Here is an 18,182-nt window from a genome sequence, read left to right on the forward strand (position 1 = left end):
TGGATTTAAAATCCAACACCTTCCCTACTGTCCTCACAGTCTGGAGTAGGAATCGTAAATTATACTATTCCAACATCCAGCGCCCCCCTCCGCAAATCGTTGTTACGACTTGCGGGGTAATGGTATGCATTGTTACAACGCAGTCGTCGTAATGACCGCGTCGTAACAACATGCGGGGTAACGGGCTGCAGAAAAAGAGGCATATTCCTCTGTGGAGAATGCTGCCACCCGGATGCAACATCGCTGTATTTTGTTTCTCTGTGGAGAATGTTCTTACCCATGTGCAACATCACTGTATTTTATTACTCTGTGGAGAATGCTCCCACCCAGATGTAACATCGCTGTATTTTGTTACTCTGTGGAGAATGCTCCCACCCAGATGCAACATCACTGTATTTTGTTTCTCTGTGGAGATTGCTCCCACCCACATGCAACATCAATGTATTTTGTTACTCTGTGGAGACGGCTCCCACCCAGATGCAACATCACTGTATTTTGCTACTCTGTGGAGAATGCTCCCACCCAGATGTAACATCACTGTATTTTGTTTCTCTGTGGAGAATGGTCCCACCCACGTGCAACATCACTGTATTTTGTTTCTCTGTGGAGAATGCTCCTTCCCAGATGCAACATCAATTTATTTTGTTACTCTGTGGAGAATGCTCCCACCCAGATGCAAACTCTGCTCGCCCACTGTTGGGAAGTAACTTCAAACCCAGCACTGAAGTGGTTTTGTGGTGTGGGTCTGCTTCCATCAACATACCCCATTCTACTAGAAATTTGATAGCTAGTGCTCCATTTCCAAACCAATGTACCGGATGCTGATATCTTCCGATCTGAAGACACAGTTCTTTACTCCCTTGCTCTAAACTCTGGTCTTCTCTCTTTGCCAAGGGTTTCCGGCTGCTCCTGGCTAGTACGACTGCCTGCTACCAGCTCTTTCAGCAGAAGAAAAAGGAAGGATGTGGGGATGCTCTAATGTTTCAGGGTAAGGCGATACTGGATGTAATGTCTGCAAAGTGAGAGAAAAATATCCGAAGAACGATATAGTATAGTTCATATTTTTATGCATATCTATGGAGGAACACTAAGATTCAAGACATTGCACCCTGAAAAAGATGTGCACCATGTTTTATACAGTTTGCAATTGGGAGGAAAGCAGCTTTCCCCTGTTTTGCCTTTCTGCTAATCTGGGGAACTTAATTAAGGAAGGGCAGACTCAAGAAGTTTATTATCAAGTTATTATATTTATTACTTTTACTAACTGTGCCTATTATGTGTTAAATATACTTAGTTAATCCTTAATTGTGGCTGAGTTAGGCTCAGATTTCACTCATACAAAACCATGGAAGTTCAGCAGTTATAGTTACCTGAGCTCATTATAACGTATGCCCCTGCAATGCACTGCTTATGACCTCACATATTACATCACTCTTGACATTGTCAGTGATATCACTGATGACATCTCAAATGACATTTTTCAGGGCTGGTACCGGGGAGGTGGTGGTACCCGGGCCTGTATAAGGCCTGTGAGGGGGTGGCCCGCAGCCCCTCTCCAATTGTTTTAGAAGTATTTGGCCCCGGTGAGGTGGTGGACACCGGGGCACGGGTGGTCATCGGGCCCCCTATTAGATTTTATTTTGCCCCAAGGAGGTGTTGGTCCCAAGGGCTCAGGGTCTGCACAGCCCCTTATTCTGGTTATTTAACCCCTGGGTGTGGTGGTCCCTGAGGCTTGTGCACCCGCCTCCTTTTTAATCAATAAAGCCCCGGGAGGTGGTGGTCCTCTGAGCTCTGAAAGTCTCATGAGGGTTCTCTGTGGGCCCGCTTCCTTTTTTAAACAATGCCCCTGGGACCTGGTCCACCCAGGGGCTTTTCCCAAAACAAGCATAGGAGCTTGTGCTTGTTTTTAAAACAAAATTCACCAGATTCACGGATCCGCCATGCTTTTTTGGTGAAATTTAAAAAAAAAGTTTTTTTGCCCAGGTGGGGTCCCTCTGGGACCCTAGCACCAGAACTAAGAGGTCAAGATGTTCCTACCCTGCCCCCTTTTCGTTCTTTTTGACCTTTTTTCAGTCCCAAGATGGCTGCCAACACTTCCTGGTTAAAGTGTTGGCAGACAATTAAATCTCAGCATGGGATGAGGAGGGTTTGCGGAGCCTTCGCGCCCCTAGATATACAAATTAGTTTTTTCTTTACTATCTCCCAAACTACTTAATGGATTTACACCGATTTCTTCTGGACCAACAGCTAGCTTTCTGCCAAATTTGGTGTTCCGTTCAGCGGTTCGGGATGTAGTCGTGTCTAAAATTCCTCTGGAAATTAACATGGGAAACACACATTTTTTGATCCCCCCCTTTTTCTCAACCCCCGCTTGACTGATCACCCCGAAACTTTCCATGCACAACAAGAATCACTGGTACACTCTTTTTATAAAATTGCATGAAGAATTATCACACTGCACTAAAGATATAGGCAAGTCAAACTATAACTACCTGCTGGTGACCGCCAACAAGTAATATATATTACCTACTGGCGGTCGCCAGTAGGTAGTTATAGTTAGGACCCCTTTTCCATAGGAAATCCGCAACATTCTATTTTGAATAACTTTGGCGCCGGTCAATGAATCCTCGCGAATTTCTCATAATAGGTGGGGCGCTACGCTCCGCTCCTACCCTGAAAATCTCGGGGGGATACGTCAAGCGGGGGCTGAGATAAAAGGGGGGTCCCAAAACGCGTTTTTCCCATGCATTTTTCCATAGGACCTTTAGAACGAGCTACAGCCCGAACGGCTGAACAGAATTACTTGAAATTTGGCAGAGAGGTAGCCATAAGGTCAAGGAAGTGCCTTTTGCAGGTCTGGTGTAAATCTGTTCAGTATTTCCTGAGAAAATAGCATTTAAAAGCATATATATATGTGGGCGGAGCCTAACCACACATCTCATCCTGAGATCTGATTGGCTGTCAGCACTTCATCCAAGAAGTGTTGGCAGCCATCTTGGGACCAATATACATGATAGCACCTCATTAAAAAGCATTGCAGTTAATAGAAGGTTTTAAGACTTTAGTTACATTATAAATCATTTTTTGATGGTACCATACTCATTTTAGGAATTGTGGTATGTTCTAAGGTGATTTCACCATGTGAAAAAGCATTCTGCTGGGATATCATGATTGAGAGAAAAATATTTTCTCATGCTTTTACCACAGAGGTTTGGAAGGTGATCTATAGGCTAAACTGAGAGCTTATTTTCTGTAAATTCACATTATCTTTCTCAGTCATGTGAGAATGAAGTCTGACATTCTCAGTAAAACATGTACATCCAACAAGGGCAGAGACTGTCAGTTGATTCCTTTGTGTTCTACTGCAGCTTCCCAGAGTGTTCCAAAGAACTACTAGAGCGCTAACAGTCCTACTTATGATAAACGTATGGCACACCTGAAGCCATCTTGCTTGGATTAAAGTGGTAACTCTTAAAACATTTAATTTAAAAAGGAACAAAATGAGGGGGTTCATTTTTCCATAAAAAGTATGATTAGTGCTGCAGAAAGAAAAATTAGGGCACATTTTGAGTGACTTCTCAAATCCTCTTCTATTTCATTAAAAAATTCTGACATGCAGACTGAAACATGCACTTTCAATACCAGCAGCAGTTTTCCCTGGTGAGCAGTAGCTTTACTACAGTGATCTAATGAGCAAAAAGAGTGCTAACATTCTGAATTTATGGCAAATGTGTGACACATCTGAATGCCTTCTTGATGGAATCAAAGTAAAAAACTGAAAGTATTTCCTACTGAGGAGACTGCAGTAAATGAGGAAATTAGGAAACTTCATAACAAATAAGTCTCCCAAGATGGCCACCAGAGACAAAAGAGCCCAAATGTAGCCCAAATATCACCCAGATGTAGCCCAAGTATAGCCCAATGACAGAATGTCCCAGAATGTTCTTAAAAACAACTAGAGCGCTTACTGTCTTCATTATGACAAAAGTATGGCACACCTGAAGCCATCTTGATTGGAATAAACTGGTAACACTTAAAACATTTAATTTAAAAAGGAACACAATGAGGAGGTTCATTTTGCCATAGAAATTATGATTAATGCTGAAGAAAGAAAATGAGGGCACATTTTGAGTGACTTCTCAAATCCTCTTCTATTTCATTAAAAAATTCTGACATGCAGACTGAAACATGCACTTTTAATACCAGGAGCAGACTTCCATGGTGCAGTAGTTTTACTACAGTGATCTAATGAGCAACTTGAGTGCTAACATTCAGAATTTATGGCAAATGTGTGACATATCTGAATACCTTCATGATGGAATCAAAGTAAAAAACTGAAAGCATTTCCTACTGAGGAGACTGCAGTACATGAGGAAATTAGGAAACTTCATAACAAATAAATCTCCCAAGATGGCCACCGGAGACAAAAGAGCCCAAATGTAGCCCAAAATCACCCAGATGTAGCCCAAATATAGCCCAATGACAGAAGTGTGCAAAACACTTATTATTTTGTGTTTTTGCAGTGTTATATAGTGCAGACTTGTCAGGTATTGGAGTGCTTTACATGAGCATTGGTTACATCACACAAGAACAAATTCATTTTGGTTGTAGACATGGGGAGACTAAGTGATTTGACCAGAATCACAGAATGTCGAGCTGAAGCAGAAACTGCAACCTGGTTCCCCAGTTGCAAAGTCTGCAGTTCTGGAAGTAACACCACATCCTCTCCCCTAAGTGCAACATTTAATCAAGTGGTCAACTGGATAAAAAAACATAAAGATAACAAATCATTTAAAAGTGCTTTGTCGCTATTTGAAAACTCAGAAAATATGTCCTTATTTTAGTCTTTTAGAGCACTAACCATAATTTTGATGCCAATAAGACCCTCTCATATATGTAATTTCTAAAGGAAATGCTCTAGGTATTACAGTTTTGATTACATCAAGATGATGTCAGGCGTTCCACACTTTTGTAATAAATATAGAATGTTAGCAATCTAGTTGTTCATTAGGATACTGTTGAGAGGCAGAGGCCAGGGGCACGGACTCTGAAAATTGAAGGCAGGTAGGAGGGTGCAAAGGCAACAATTTAACCACACTGAGCAGGCAGGAAGGGCCGTGGAAGCACAACAGACTATGGAGGGCAGTGGAAAGGGGGGCAGGGGCAACAAACCAACAATACAGGACTTGCAAGAGAGGCTGTTGGAGGGAAGATCTATTACGGGTCAAGGAAGCTAGGGGCGGTCCCCAGATCCCCGGGAGCCACCACAGAACTGAGCAGGAGAGTGAGTCAGGGACAAAAGGGGCACCTTAATTTGAGCCGGGGTGCCTAGGAACGCTTGCTCCAAAAATGAAGAAAACAGACATATGAGACATGGAATTGGAGGCAGAATACAATGGCAGTTTAATGAGAAGATGCAACTTCAAAGAAACCGCAGAATAGAGACATAAAGTACAAAATACAGAATCCAGATAATTATACAGCTGTCATAATATTCTCTGTATCTCAATTAATGTACTGACAGAGAGAGAGAGAAAACACATCTATAAATGCATCATGAGAAACAAGTTACACCAAGGAAAATGTTACCTAGGAACACTCACGTTTACTCTTAGAGCAAGCATTCCTGCAATTACAATACAAAATCTTTTAAATGCAAAAGTAAAGAGAACAATGGTTAAACATAACATGACATTTCACATAGGTAAAATAAAATAAGATACTTCAAGCAAAGCAGAGCAAGACATTTTAAGCAAAGGAAGACAAGAGCTCCCAGCTCTTGGGGAAAACCTGCACAGCCTGTTAACCTACATACAGACGGCGAGGTAGTCCGTCGATATCTGTGGGTGCTCCCTTTTTATATCATTTTGTGGGCTCCTTTGCACGCTACATCTACCTACGTATGCTACCCAAAAGCTTCGTCTGCAGATTTTACCAGACATTTCGTCATTTACCCACTTAATGCTGACAATGGACTGGGTGAAAAGGTCAGTCTCTCAGGCCAATCGCTTATCGTAAGTTCCATAGAGCAAGCAGAAAATAATGGGTATTGTACGGGAATTCAATATATTCATGTATAAAATCTCCTCAGTTCTCCTAACTTGACGCTCTGCGGTTGCCACTTCCTTAAAAGCGGGAAACCTGCCCAGGAAGCAAGTACCAGTCCAGGATGCAGCCTACTGTATGTCGACAGCTTCAGGGGGATGTTGAACTTTGATACCGAGCACGGAGCACTCGGGTAGGGTGGGGGCTACTAGTTTGGATCAGAAGGCCTCGCAGACCTGCCTTCAGACTGCAATACACTAAAATTGCAGAGCTATGGTCAATTTAACAAAGAGGCCTACATATTGAACAGAAGGGCCTACACAGGGGTTTTATGCTGGCTGAGTGGTAAGGATGTCTCAGGATAATTATATAGCAACACAGGACCCGCTGGTCAATTTAATACGGCCTACAAATGCAGCTGGCAGGGCAAGGACAAGGGTCTCATACTTCAGGTGTGGACAGAACGGGCCAGGGGCCCCCTGTGATACAAAATCTACCCTCCTTCAAGGCTGTGGCAATGTAATAGACCATTGTGGGCAGAAGGAAGAGGCAATGGTAGTACAACCATACATGCCAACAGACCCGATTCAGCCAGGAAACGTCCAATGTTTTTAAGCTCAAATGGGCTTTATTTGATCTGTCTCCTGTCTACAATATCCTCTTTTTCAATGTAACTCAAAGGGGAAAATCAATACCCCAGTTTTTTTTCAAAATCTCCCTCTTACCAAGTTCAAAATGTTCGCAAGTATGGTACATTGGATCATGGAAGGAAATGGGATAGGGACATGGACTTGGATAACAGAGGACAGGAGGGACATGGAGAGGTGCACCAAACTGACCCTGCAGGGCAGGCATCAGGGTTTGCAGCAGCACAATACGCCACACAGGGCATGCAGGACAGGAGTGCAGCACAACAATCCATAGAAAGCAAGAGGGAGGGGACAGGACCATGCACATGGACAACAGAGAACAGAGGGGCAAGAGGCATTGGTAGCTAGCTGACCATAATGGACAGACAGGAGAGAAAGCTGCAGCATAACAGACCATAAAGGGCAGGAGGGACGGATCAGGGGCATTACAATGGAACAGACAAGCCAGGAGGGAGGGAGTAGGGCTGGGGGCAAGGGGGCAGGGCAGGAGCAGCAAGATAGCCATGGAGGTCAGGCAGGATGGGCACTAGAAGCAAGACACACCATGAAGAGCAACAGTGAGACTGTGATGGCATACACACAGACCATGGAGGGAAGGTGGGAGGGGGTCAGGGGCAGCTAACTGACCACACAGGGAAGGTGGGAGGGGCCATGGCAGCACAGAAGACCATGCATGGCAAGTGGGAGGGTTAGTGGCAGCACAATGGCTATGATGGGCAAGAAGGAGGGTGGAGGGGCATGCACAAAGGACGATGGAGGATAGAAGGGAGGGTCAGGACCTGTGCACAGACAAGAAAGTTCAGGGGAAGGGACCTCACAACAGACCACACGGGGCAGGCAGGAGGAGCAGTTGCAGCACAACAGACCAGGGAGGGCAGAAGGGTGTGGCAGTACAATGGACCATGTAGGACAGGAGGAAGAGGATAGGGGCATGGCATGTGGACAGGCAGGGTGGAGGTGGCAGGGACAGGTTACAGTCATCTGACAATGCTAGGCAGGAGGGAGGGGAGTGGCAGCTCAACAGAACACTCAGAGTAGATAGGAGTGGCAGGTCCATGGGACATGGTGGGCAAAAAGGGTGGAGCAGGGGCATGCACAAAGACATCGGAGGGCAGGGGGAAGGAGAATAGGGGCAGCAAGCTAAGCACAGAGTTTAAGCAGGAGGTCAATGATGGGGCATAGAATTGGGCAATGGAGGGCAGGAGGAGTGGACTGGTACATCATACTAAATTGAGGGCAGTGGCAGCACATCAGACCATGCATGGCAGGAGGGAGGAGGCTAGTCCATGGATTCACACAACAGAGGATAGGGAGGAAGGGGATGGGGCAGCAAGCTAACTGTTCAGAGAAGGCGGGTATTAGGAACTTTATTGTTTTTAAAACATTGTGTCTGTGCGAACTACTTAAAATATGAACAAGTATGCAGCATAATCTCACTTTTATTCAGGAAGAAGAGGACGTTTGTGACTGTGACTCCGGGCTCACTTGGCAGAAACACCCCCTGACCCTCCACCCCCTATCGCAAAATGTAATGCCCGTGAAAAGGGTAGGTGAACACAGTGTTATATAGAACATAGTCCTGAGAGCACGATTGAAAATGAAAACTAGATATAGTGTATGGTATAAACTATGCACCAAAAAGTGTGATATAAGATGAACCGGGCGTGAAATATAATATGCAATACATTGTGCGCAATGACAGATTCATTGGAGAGCGCGAGATAGCACAGGCACTAGCGCATGCTATGCGATATGCGCCTTGGAGTGTAATATGCACAGGGCAGTGTTGTGTAACCTAACTAGTCTCTAAAGTTGTAATATAAAATATGTGCTGGGGAGTGTAACGTTGCATATGCACTGTGACAAAGATATGGATCCCAGATTGTAATATGTATGGCATAGCACTGTGCGTTATAACATAAGCATCGAGAAAGGCACGTTAGATGGGGCAATATAACCCGTGCGAAGACAAGTGTGGCATGACATATTCACGGGGTGGTGTTACAGTGCACATGGGCTAGAGAGTGTCATAGCATATGCACTAGCTAGTGGAATACAACACAGAGGTGTGTGGCACTCGGCAGGCAATGGTGGGTGTAACACAGCATTGGGCTCTGTCAGGAGCACGCTGTGACTCTCAAGTGATGTTCGTCCCCTTTCCAGAGAGTAAAATAAAAAGTATTACACATCCGGCAGTGGATGTGTGTTTTATTAACCGTGAGGGGGGTTTCTTGCATAGTTTTGGTCGAATTTTTGTCGAATCCCCTTTGAATGGCTTGGTGTGCATGTGTATTAAATGTGCCCGTCAATAGCTACCCATGTTTGTATAAATAAACGACAAGGGTGTCTACCAGGATTAGGCACGGTAGGGCATCAGACATGTCAGAGCTTCACTAGTGGTGTAAATACATTCCACGTGGATTCATTGCATGCATAGTCGCCTTTTAATGAATATCACGCAAATCGTCATGGTGATAGGTACGTACGGTTTGTCCAGCATGTCCTAGGTGTGTCTATGAATATATATTTTTTAAAAATAATAAAAAACAGTGGCCGGCCCTGGGGATTGGGGTCAAAAAAATATAATTAGGAGACTGGCCCTGGGGGATGGGGTCATCAGGGCCAATAAATTAGAATAAGAAGGGGAACCAAACAGCCCCCCTTCTTAAAAAACTAAAATAAATAAAAGACTGGCATCGTGCCGGAGGCCATGCCCCCTCCGTGCAGCACTCTGCAAACTCGCCCCCAACAGGCATCTCCAGTATGCGCCAGGGAGCTGCGCTGCAGCCGGGTGTTCTGAGGCCAAGCCCCTTTTTACACCTCTCTGCAACGCAGCTCTGTGGCGCTTACTGGAGGTACCTAGTGGTCTAGTTTGACCCTAGGGACCCTTAGGATTCAAGGGGACTTAATCTCTCAACTTAGAACAGCCACAGGGCGCGTTTACACAGTGGTGAAGGGAGGGGACGGGGCCTGAGGTGACGTGTGCAAACACGCACTATGGCACGTTTTAAATTGGGGATATAATTTCCCTTCAATACTGAGGGCCCCTGGGGGCTAACTAGCCCACCAAGTGCTTCCAGTAAGCGCCACTGAGCTGCATTGCAGAGAGGTGGTCTAGGCCGTGCCACTTTTTACACCTCTCTGCAACGCAGCTCTGTGGCACTTACTGGAGGTACCTAGTGGGCTAGTTGGACCCTAGGGACCCTCAGGATTCAAATGAACTTAATCTCCCAACTAAAAATGGACACAGGGCGTGTTTACACAGTGGTGAATGGAGGGGACGGGGCCTGAGTTAACGTGTGCAAAAACGCCCTGTGGCCTGTTTTAAGAGGTAGTTTTAATCCCCATGCCCTATTATATACTAGGGGCTTACAGAGGAGGTCATGCTAATCACAGGGGGACCCCAACGCATAATGTTCCCTAGTGTATGTAGGTGTTTTCACTGTATTCTAAGTGTCTTTTAACATAGCACTGGCTCTAGGACTGGTTAGTCAGACTCAGTTACCACCAGTATCCGTCTGAAAAAGTTGAGGGTACATGATGATTTTGCAACAAGGCTTCTTTCTGCTCTTCTTTTTGTTCTTTCTGCACGTTATCCTTCTTCCTGCACTTATCTTCGTATTTGAGGACTTCTGTTGCTTCTTTCTTCACTTCTTTTGTTTCTTTCTGTGCATTTTTTCTTCTTTCTTCACATGTCCTATCTCTGTAGGCATAGTTAGAAATTAGCATTTAAAAAACCTTTGAAATTCACAGAAAAAACCATAGGTTTCAGGCACGTTATAGTTAGGAATTAGCATTTAAAAAACCTCAGAAATTCACTGAAAAAACCATAGGTTTCAGGGGTGTTATAGTTAGCTGGACTTTTTACTTGTACAAAACCATTGAAATTCCCCCGTTATAGTTAGTTCAGCTAACTATAACTCGCGCGCCCGCAATGCACTGCTGATGACGTCACATATTACATCACTCATGACATGGTCAGTGACATCACTCATGACATCACTGATGACATCTCAAATGACATCACTGATGACATCACTGATGACATCATCCTTGTGATAGAGTGGCAGACCTCCTCTCACCCTAATATAACCTTTGATACACACATTCAAAAATAGAGACTACAATTTTCAAAACAATGGACATACCAATACCAGTTACAACAACCTCTTCAGTAATTCTAAGATCCACATACACATCCACTCATTCACCAACAGTCCTATACAGTCACTCATACATGTACTCACTCATCATATGTACTCATACACCTATACATCCTGTTACACAATGCCATTCATCCATAGAGTTACTCACACACATAGTCACTCATGCTAATAAAGAATCAAACATACATTTACTTGCATATACAGTTATACACACACCACCATACTTACTTCTACGGAAACTTACACATACTTAGTCTTTTAAACAATCACTTATAGAAATACATACTTATTCATACAGGAACTCTTTCAATCTCTCACTCTCACATATACTCACATATATACACCAATAGTCACATATACTAGTTTAAAACATATGTAGTTACTCATAAAGACACTATTGAGACAGTCATTCACTCACTAACACACCCATACACACACTCATCCACCCATACAGTCCTGCACACATGCTGTGTTCAACCCATACAAACAGTGAGCCACTCATTCATGCACCTATGCACTACGTAATACCCCCCACCGAACCATGCAGACACTCAGACTGATACTCAAAAAAACAACTAATAACCTATATAGACACCCATGTAGCTACTCACCAACCCATGCAGCCACTTATACACAAAGTGAGAGACTGATACAGATATTTACATATTTAAACATTACTCACTAAGCCATGTATTCACTATGATACACTTAATCAGTCAGTTACACAATCAATTTTTCAAAAACAAATCATCCATTTAGACACTTATATACCCATTTATTCTTCCATCGACCTTGAGATATACATATATAAAACATATTTAATTTTCAGAAAAACACACATTCACTGGATGATGTCATCAGTGATGTCATCAGTGATGTCATTTGAGATGTCATCAGTGATGTCATGAGTGATGTCACTGACCATGTCATGAGTGATGTAATATGTGACGTCATCAGCAGTGCATTGCGGGCGCGCGAGTTATAGTTAGCTGAACTAACTATAACGGGGGAATTTCAATGGTTTTGTACAAGTAAAAAGTCCAGCTAACTATAACACCCCTGAAACCTATGGTTTTTTCAGTGAATATATATATACATACACACACAGACACATATATAATTTCAGCATATATGCAAAAAGTTGCACTGGTCACTGTGAAAAAAGGGAATAAACTGCACACTTTTTCAGGGTAGGGAACGTTTGCCCAAAGAAGAGCCCAACGTATATAACTGGTACCCGCTTAAAAGCAGCAGAGGACACATTTTCTTCTCCTATACAGATTGCTTTTTGATACGAATCTTGGCTGGGCCTTATCAGCCTTTTATCTCTGATCTCTCCCATCCCACCACTGCCACCAACACCCCTCAGTCGTGATCACATACTTTACTATTGGCTCGTCACTACTCTCTATTTTGCAATCAGTCCAGAAAAATGTGCCGAAAAGCATTCTGTTGTCACACGCTAACAATGATTAAAACTGGGGACAATGCGTATAAACGAGAGGTGCTTTGTACATTTTGATAAACGGTCAGCTTTCATACTCAATTTGTTAAACTGCCTGTTTTTGCCAGCTACGTTTGGTTACTGCGGTAAAATAAGCAGTGTATCTCACATTTATCATAACAATGGGGCAAATTTACTTAGAAGCCACCAATGCTGCACAACAATCAAAGTTGGTACATTGCATGAAAAGGAGAGAGCATGACCACTATCAACTAAGATATGGTGCTGTTGCTCTTCCACAGTCTGTAGCACTTCAGGCTGTCTTGATCCATGTACACTCCCTAGCACCATAATGCAAGGGCGTCTGTGCGGTGTCTAACATAGGTGTTGCACTGGAAAGATAACCTTTCAGTACAAAAGAGATACTTAGACATAGTTTTAAACTTTTCAAACATTGTATATGTGCAGTACGGTCAGCAGACATGTAAAGTTTAAAAACGTTTGGAGAAAAAATCTTTTCTCCAACTTTATGCCCACCTCCTAGGGGCACACATGTTTGGTGTAAATCGATGTTTACAAATGTTAGTAGATTGGACTTTGCATCACAATCCAAGGGTGGTTGCATGGGAACACCCATGCACCACCCATTGGTAATGCAAAGCAGCACATAGCTCGGCTTTGTTTTTCTTTAGAGCTACAAGTTTTGCAAAGGAACGTTAATCTCAAACCAACACCAATCACATTTGGTGACGCTGTACCAGAGCAAAGTGGTGAAATATCTGGGCCATTGCTCATAGCTTTTTGAAGGAAGATCAAGTGTGCATGGTAGGTCCAGAAATCGTGTGATATTTCACGAGTGCCCTTCAGAACTGCCTGAATAAAGAAGTTGCTCTTTAGCAGGTTTCTTTAGAAATTATACTGCATAATGTAATATTTGGTCCCAGTTTTGCAAAGCTTTCTTGGGGAAGAGCCTCTTGTAAACCCTTGTTGAGGGGCGAGGGCTGCTTGTTTAACTTGCCTGGTTAACACTGTTGAAGTTGCATTTACACTCAATCCCTTTGCAAGTCGACTTGCTGAACATCAGAAAGTCTGAGGTTACCTGGTTACTAGCCATTCATACAACATTATTACACAATCTGAGACAGCTCTAACGCTTCATGAAACAGCATGAAAGGGTCCAAAGACCTTATACATCTCACGCAAATCGTCAACGTCACTGTACCCTTATACATCATTAGAAACTGTCACTGTCTGCTTGAACGTTAAACTGGAAAAAATTGTTGTCGATAAACGTCCCTTGACCTTGTGACTTCACTTGAATATATTCCCCACATCACAGAGTCATCAGTCAAATGCTGTTTTACCTACGAAATATTATGCAGAATGTGGCTTTTAATTACACACACTTCATAGTCAAAGCAATGTCTTGTCTTTGTATTTTCTACAACAGGGATTAAATCGAAGACATTTACTATCAACCAAATCTTGTCCAACAAAAACCTGGAAAAGGAAAGTAAACATGTGCAGGTAACTTCTTCAAATTGGTGGTACTCTCTTTCCTCTGTGCCAGCGTCCCTCTGGTGAAGCAATGGATCCCGCTGACCCTCTCCCCTTTGTCTCCCTGTCAGAGCTGCATTGACTGGAACAGAGATCTCCTGAAGGAAGAGCTTGGGGTGACAGAGGAGGACATCATCGACATCCCTGCCCTGTTCAAGCTAGATAGCAGTGGCTTAGCTGATGCCTTCTTCCCAGGCATGGTAAGGAAGAGTCTAGGACTAGAGCAATGTGGAATATAGTGGCCCCAACCCCCCCCCCCCCCCCCTATATCAATAGCAAAACATACACCTGTAGCCCTTGACAAAGCGAGAGAACACGAGAGAGAAAAGGAGTCAGGCCAGAGGCATGATATGGAGAGGAGGGGTGTACAACGTTTTCCTCATTTTAATTCTTGTTAATGCTATGATTACTTTTTGTAATTCTCCAAGTCGCCTGCGTTTTGCTCTCCATGTTAAAATCATGCCTTAAGGTTTCCTTTTAAGTTGTTTCAAGAAAAAAACCTCTCTGCCATCCATGAAGTTTTAAAGTTGCAAGGAAAACGGGTTTAAAGTTAACTCGTAGTAAAGGGTCCATCCTTTTTTACTGCCAACTACCACGTCTGAAGAAATCAGTTTGCAGAGAAATAATAATGATAAAACTAATCAAAATTCACACAACACTAGTTTCTATACCTATAAGCCTATTAAAGGAATGAGAAGTGAAATTAGTCTAGTGGGTAAACAGGGCGGCGTAGACTATATCTCTGATCATACCTTACTAATAGGACACAGGCAGAACTGTGGGATCCTATCTCAAGGCTGCACAGGCACACCTTAAGGGGGCTCCTGGTAAGTGGGCAATCTGGATCTAAATTGGACAAGAGGACTTGAGACCAAAAGTAGTTTGTAAATTCTTACTTCCATGTTGACGTGAGACTGGAACACAAGAATGGTCATCTTCCACAATGAATCCTGTCCGATTGAGGAGTGGATGTCAGCTATCTCAGCCTTAAATACTATACTCAGAAATCAGATAGTCCTCATTTAAGGGAGGGAATTTGGCTCCAGTTCCATCAGTGTCCCTTTATTTTTGGAACTGCCACTGAAGCAATGATGGTCCCAGACAGAAAAACCTTGAAATGTACACTCATGGAAAATAATCTTGAACATGACTGCCACAGTTTTCCCAAAAGTATGGCTCAAATAAGTTTGTGAATCCGTTTTAGCAAGAGTAAGTGTTTTGCCTTGAGAATCAGTGATGCCCTTGCATGTTTTGCATGATGACCAAATATTGTTTAGTATTGATGAACTTAGAAATAGATCTTTGTTTATTGTATAATTGGACACCTCTGGCAAAACGTCTTCTGTCATCACATCATATTTTAAGAGCTTCCTTCTAAATCCGGCACTCTGATTTTGAGTATTTCAAATATCAAAGGGCCCAATCCACAAACATTTTGTGCATGGAAATGTCATCTATGATTGAAAAAAACAGATATGTGTGTTGGAGTTACTAAGGTTAGTGGATAGTTAGCTTAAAGATCAGATTATAGAATGCAGGCAATCTGCCGGTGGTTGTAGTTCACAATATCGGTGTTGAAATATCGGCTTGTGGTTACATCTTGACAAAGATATCAATTGTGGAAATATCTTCATTGTAAGTGTAGATTTACTATTATTAGCTCTGTCATGACAATATTTTGGGGTCGATATTGTCATGAGATATTCGTATGTCTGTATTTCAACTGTGCTATTGTGGTTCGATACTTCTGTTGGGACAGTTGAGAGACTGCAGTCATGAAAATTGGGAATTCCAGAGGAGTGACAAAATGTGGCCAAGGCAAACAACACAAAAGCAGGCTTAGATCTACACATTGTATTTGCACTAGTTGTTTGTGAACCGAGCAGGTGCCAGAGGTTTGCATTGCCTTCCTTCAGGCAACATGTGGATAAACTCAAGCCATTCTGCATATGTGTGTATTAACATGAGTGAATCAAACTCTTTAGATTGGTGAGTCGTTGCACTGAGTATCGCTGTGGGTGCCTGTTCAATTTTTTTATCTAAATGTTAGCCAAATTACTTTATTTTGCACTTAATGCATGTTGTTTACTGCTTTTAATTGGAGTAGTAAATAGGAGGAATTCAAATATTATATACCGCCTAACACCAGTGTCTGAATAAAAGTATTTTGTGCTACTGCTGGAGCAGTAGACTGTGGTTGATTTGTAAATACAATTAGTGCCAGATATAAATGAGCACTCCACCCTCAGCCTTCCGTCTAGTCCCCCGCTCTATTATAGGAAAAATGGTTTCTAAAATGTTTTTCAACCAGATGCATGACCTTCGTAAACAGGAGGCATTGTTTGTCTAATTTTAAAATGAGCACAGCAAAAGTTGCAATAAATCAGGGATTCCTTTATTTCCTGATGGTCGGCCAGTTCTCCTCCACGGCGACGGAGTAAATTACTCCATCGACCTGACGGAGATGCTGACAGCCACATTTAGACATTTTCTCTGTCCCAGGGGACATTTCTAGCATTTGCATGAACTACTGTCACAGCAGTTCCTGCCAATGCATTGTAAGTTTGTCATATTGGCTCCAGCAACATATAGGAGGGATACAAAAAACTTACCAAGATGTTTTATCTTCAATAAGAGCATCCCCAATCAGGATTTTCTTTTAGAAGATAAAAAAAAAACAATGCCCCCTTTGCCTGAGGAGTTTCCTCCCATAGCAAGGATGACATTGAACGCTTTTCAATGCCCCTTAATGCCAAGATTTTCCTGTGGGTAGCAGGCATCAAAAAATGGCTATATGCCCGCTCATCTAAATTAGGTGGGCGGTACATATAGCCGAACCTCTCACAGCCCTTACTTCGTCAGGCCCACAACAGAGATGGAGTAGTCTCTACCACTGGCAAACTATGGTCAGCACACATTTAAATCTGGCGGGTGGACCATGATCTTGGCATGGAGGGAACTCCATTGCGGTTGGGATGGCGTTGCCTCCGCGCCAAAATATAAATCTGGCCCTCAGTATACATTACAATTGACCAATTCCTTCCGCTCAAGCCATTTGTATAGCTTTGGGTGTCCTGCAATAGTCTGAATTGTCACACTTGTAGGAGTGGGATGGTTATTAGTTGCCTAAGGGTCCTGGCCTCTACTCTTTTTTTTTTTTTTTACAAATTAAGCACTGGAGGTAAAATAGGGAAAATAACATTCGGCTATGAAAAAGGCTCTTTCTCTTTTGCTAAAGGTATGACAAATTGTTCACCGCTTGATATCCCTCCACTGTCACTCTGTCTACCGTGAAGAATTTGAAAGCAGTGACATCTCTTCTTTCCTCCTGCCCATTTTTTACCCAGGTAAACATGCTTGTACTGGGGAAACATCTTGGCATACCAAAGCCCTTTGGCCCGATCATCAGAGGAAAATGCTGCCTGGAAGAGGAGGTACTCTCACTTCTGGAGCCTCTGGGGTTAAAATGCAGCTTCATCAATGACTTCCACTCCTATCACCAGTTGATGGGAGAGGTGCATTGTGGAACCAACGTCCGGCGAAAACCCTTCAACTTCAAGTGGTGGAACATGACCATGTGAATCGATGACACTGATGGACCTATCAGGAAACAGCTTACAAATTGCGTTGGCACCAGCTCCGAACAGCTCATCTAAGAATCGTCAAGTGATAAGTGAACATTTGAAACCAACTTAAAATATTGTATACTATTTTCTAGGCGGTAAAAGAAAAAAAAACTTTCGATTCCTAAATTCTGATTGCCAACCCGGCATAGAAGTATCTATTTAATCTATTGTAAAGCAATAAAGGAGGGAATGATGGGCGAGTTCCCTCACCTGAAGCTTTCTCTAGCGGAAGTTAGTGGCCTGATAGAAGTGGCTATCACAGTTTCTTTTTGTTTGAAATATTTCTTAAATTTTACGTTGTTTTCGAACATTGATATTTAAACTCTAAAGTTAAGAATATAGTTACAGAGAGGGAGGTTATGCAGCACTCTTTTAAGCATGCTTACAATATTTATTTGGAATCCATTTTTTCTAATAAATGAATGATTGATATATGTTCAGAATATATTTCATAAAGTATATAAAGGTCTCCTGCTTTTCTTAATTTATAAACTAAATAAATAAATCGTGCAAGGACCCAGGAGGGCGCCACTCACTTCCGCGAGTGGCGCCACCCACGTCACGAAGTGGAACCTCACTTTACAACTTCTGATGCTGCCACCGTACCCCGTAGACACTGCCCAAAGGCTTCCATGTTCTTATTACAACTCTGACACGTGTTTGGTTGGGGTGGGGCAACCAGGGTGTGTAATGA

At 42.9% G+C, this 18,182-nt stretch overlaps 1 protein-coding gene across 1 annotated transcript in view; it reads left to right on the forward strand.

Annotated features, from left to right (window-relative positions):
• The window catches only part of LOC146867924 (protein-arginine deiminase type-3-like), a 121,723-nt gene extending 103,766 nt beyond the window's left edge, over positions 1-17,957 (forward strand). Inside the window, exons 13-16 of the mRNA XM_085615136.1 lie at positions 895-988; positions 13,756-13,832; positions 13,934-14,062; positions 17,210-17,957. Of these exons, the coding sequence (XP_085471262.1) occupies positions 895-988; positions 13,756-13,832; positions 13,934-14,062; positions 17,210-17,443 (534 nt within the window). The 3' untranslated portion in view covers positions 17,444-17,957. The remainder of the gene's footprint in view (positions 1-894; positions 989-13,755; positions 13,833-13,933; positions 14,063-17,209) is intronic.
• The last annotated feature ends 225 nt before the right edge of the window (positions 17,958-18,182 follow it).

The sequence above is a fragment of the Triturus cristatus genome, chromosome 1_2 (genome assembly GCF_964204655.1).
Source record: "Triturus cristatus chromosome 1_2, aTriCri1.1, whole genome shotgun sequence".
NCBI lineage: Eukaryota > Metazoa > Chordata > Amphibia > Caudata > Salamandridae > Triturus > Triturus cristatus.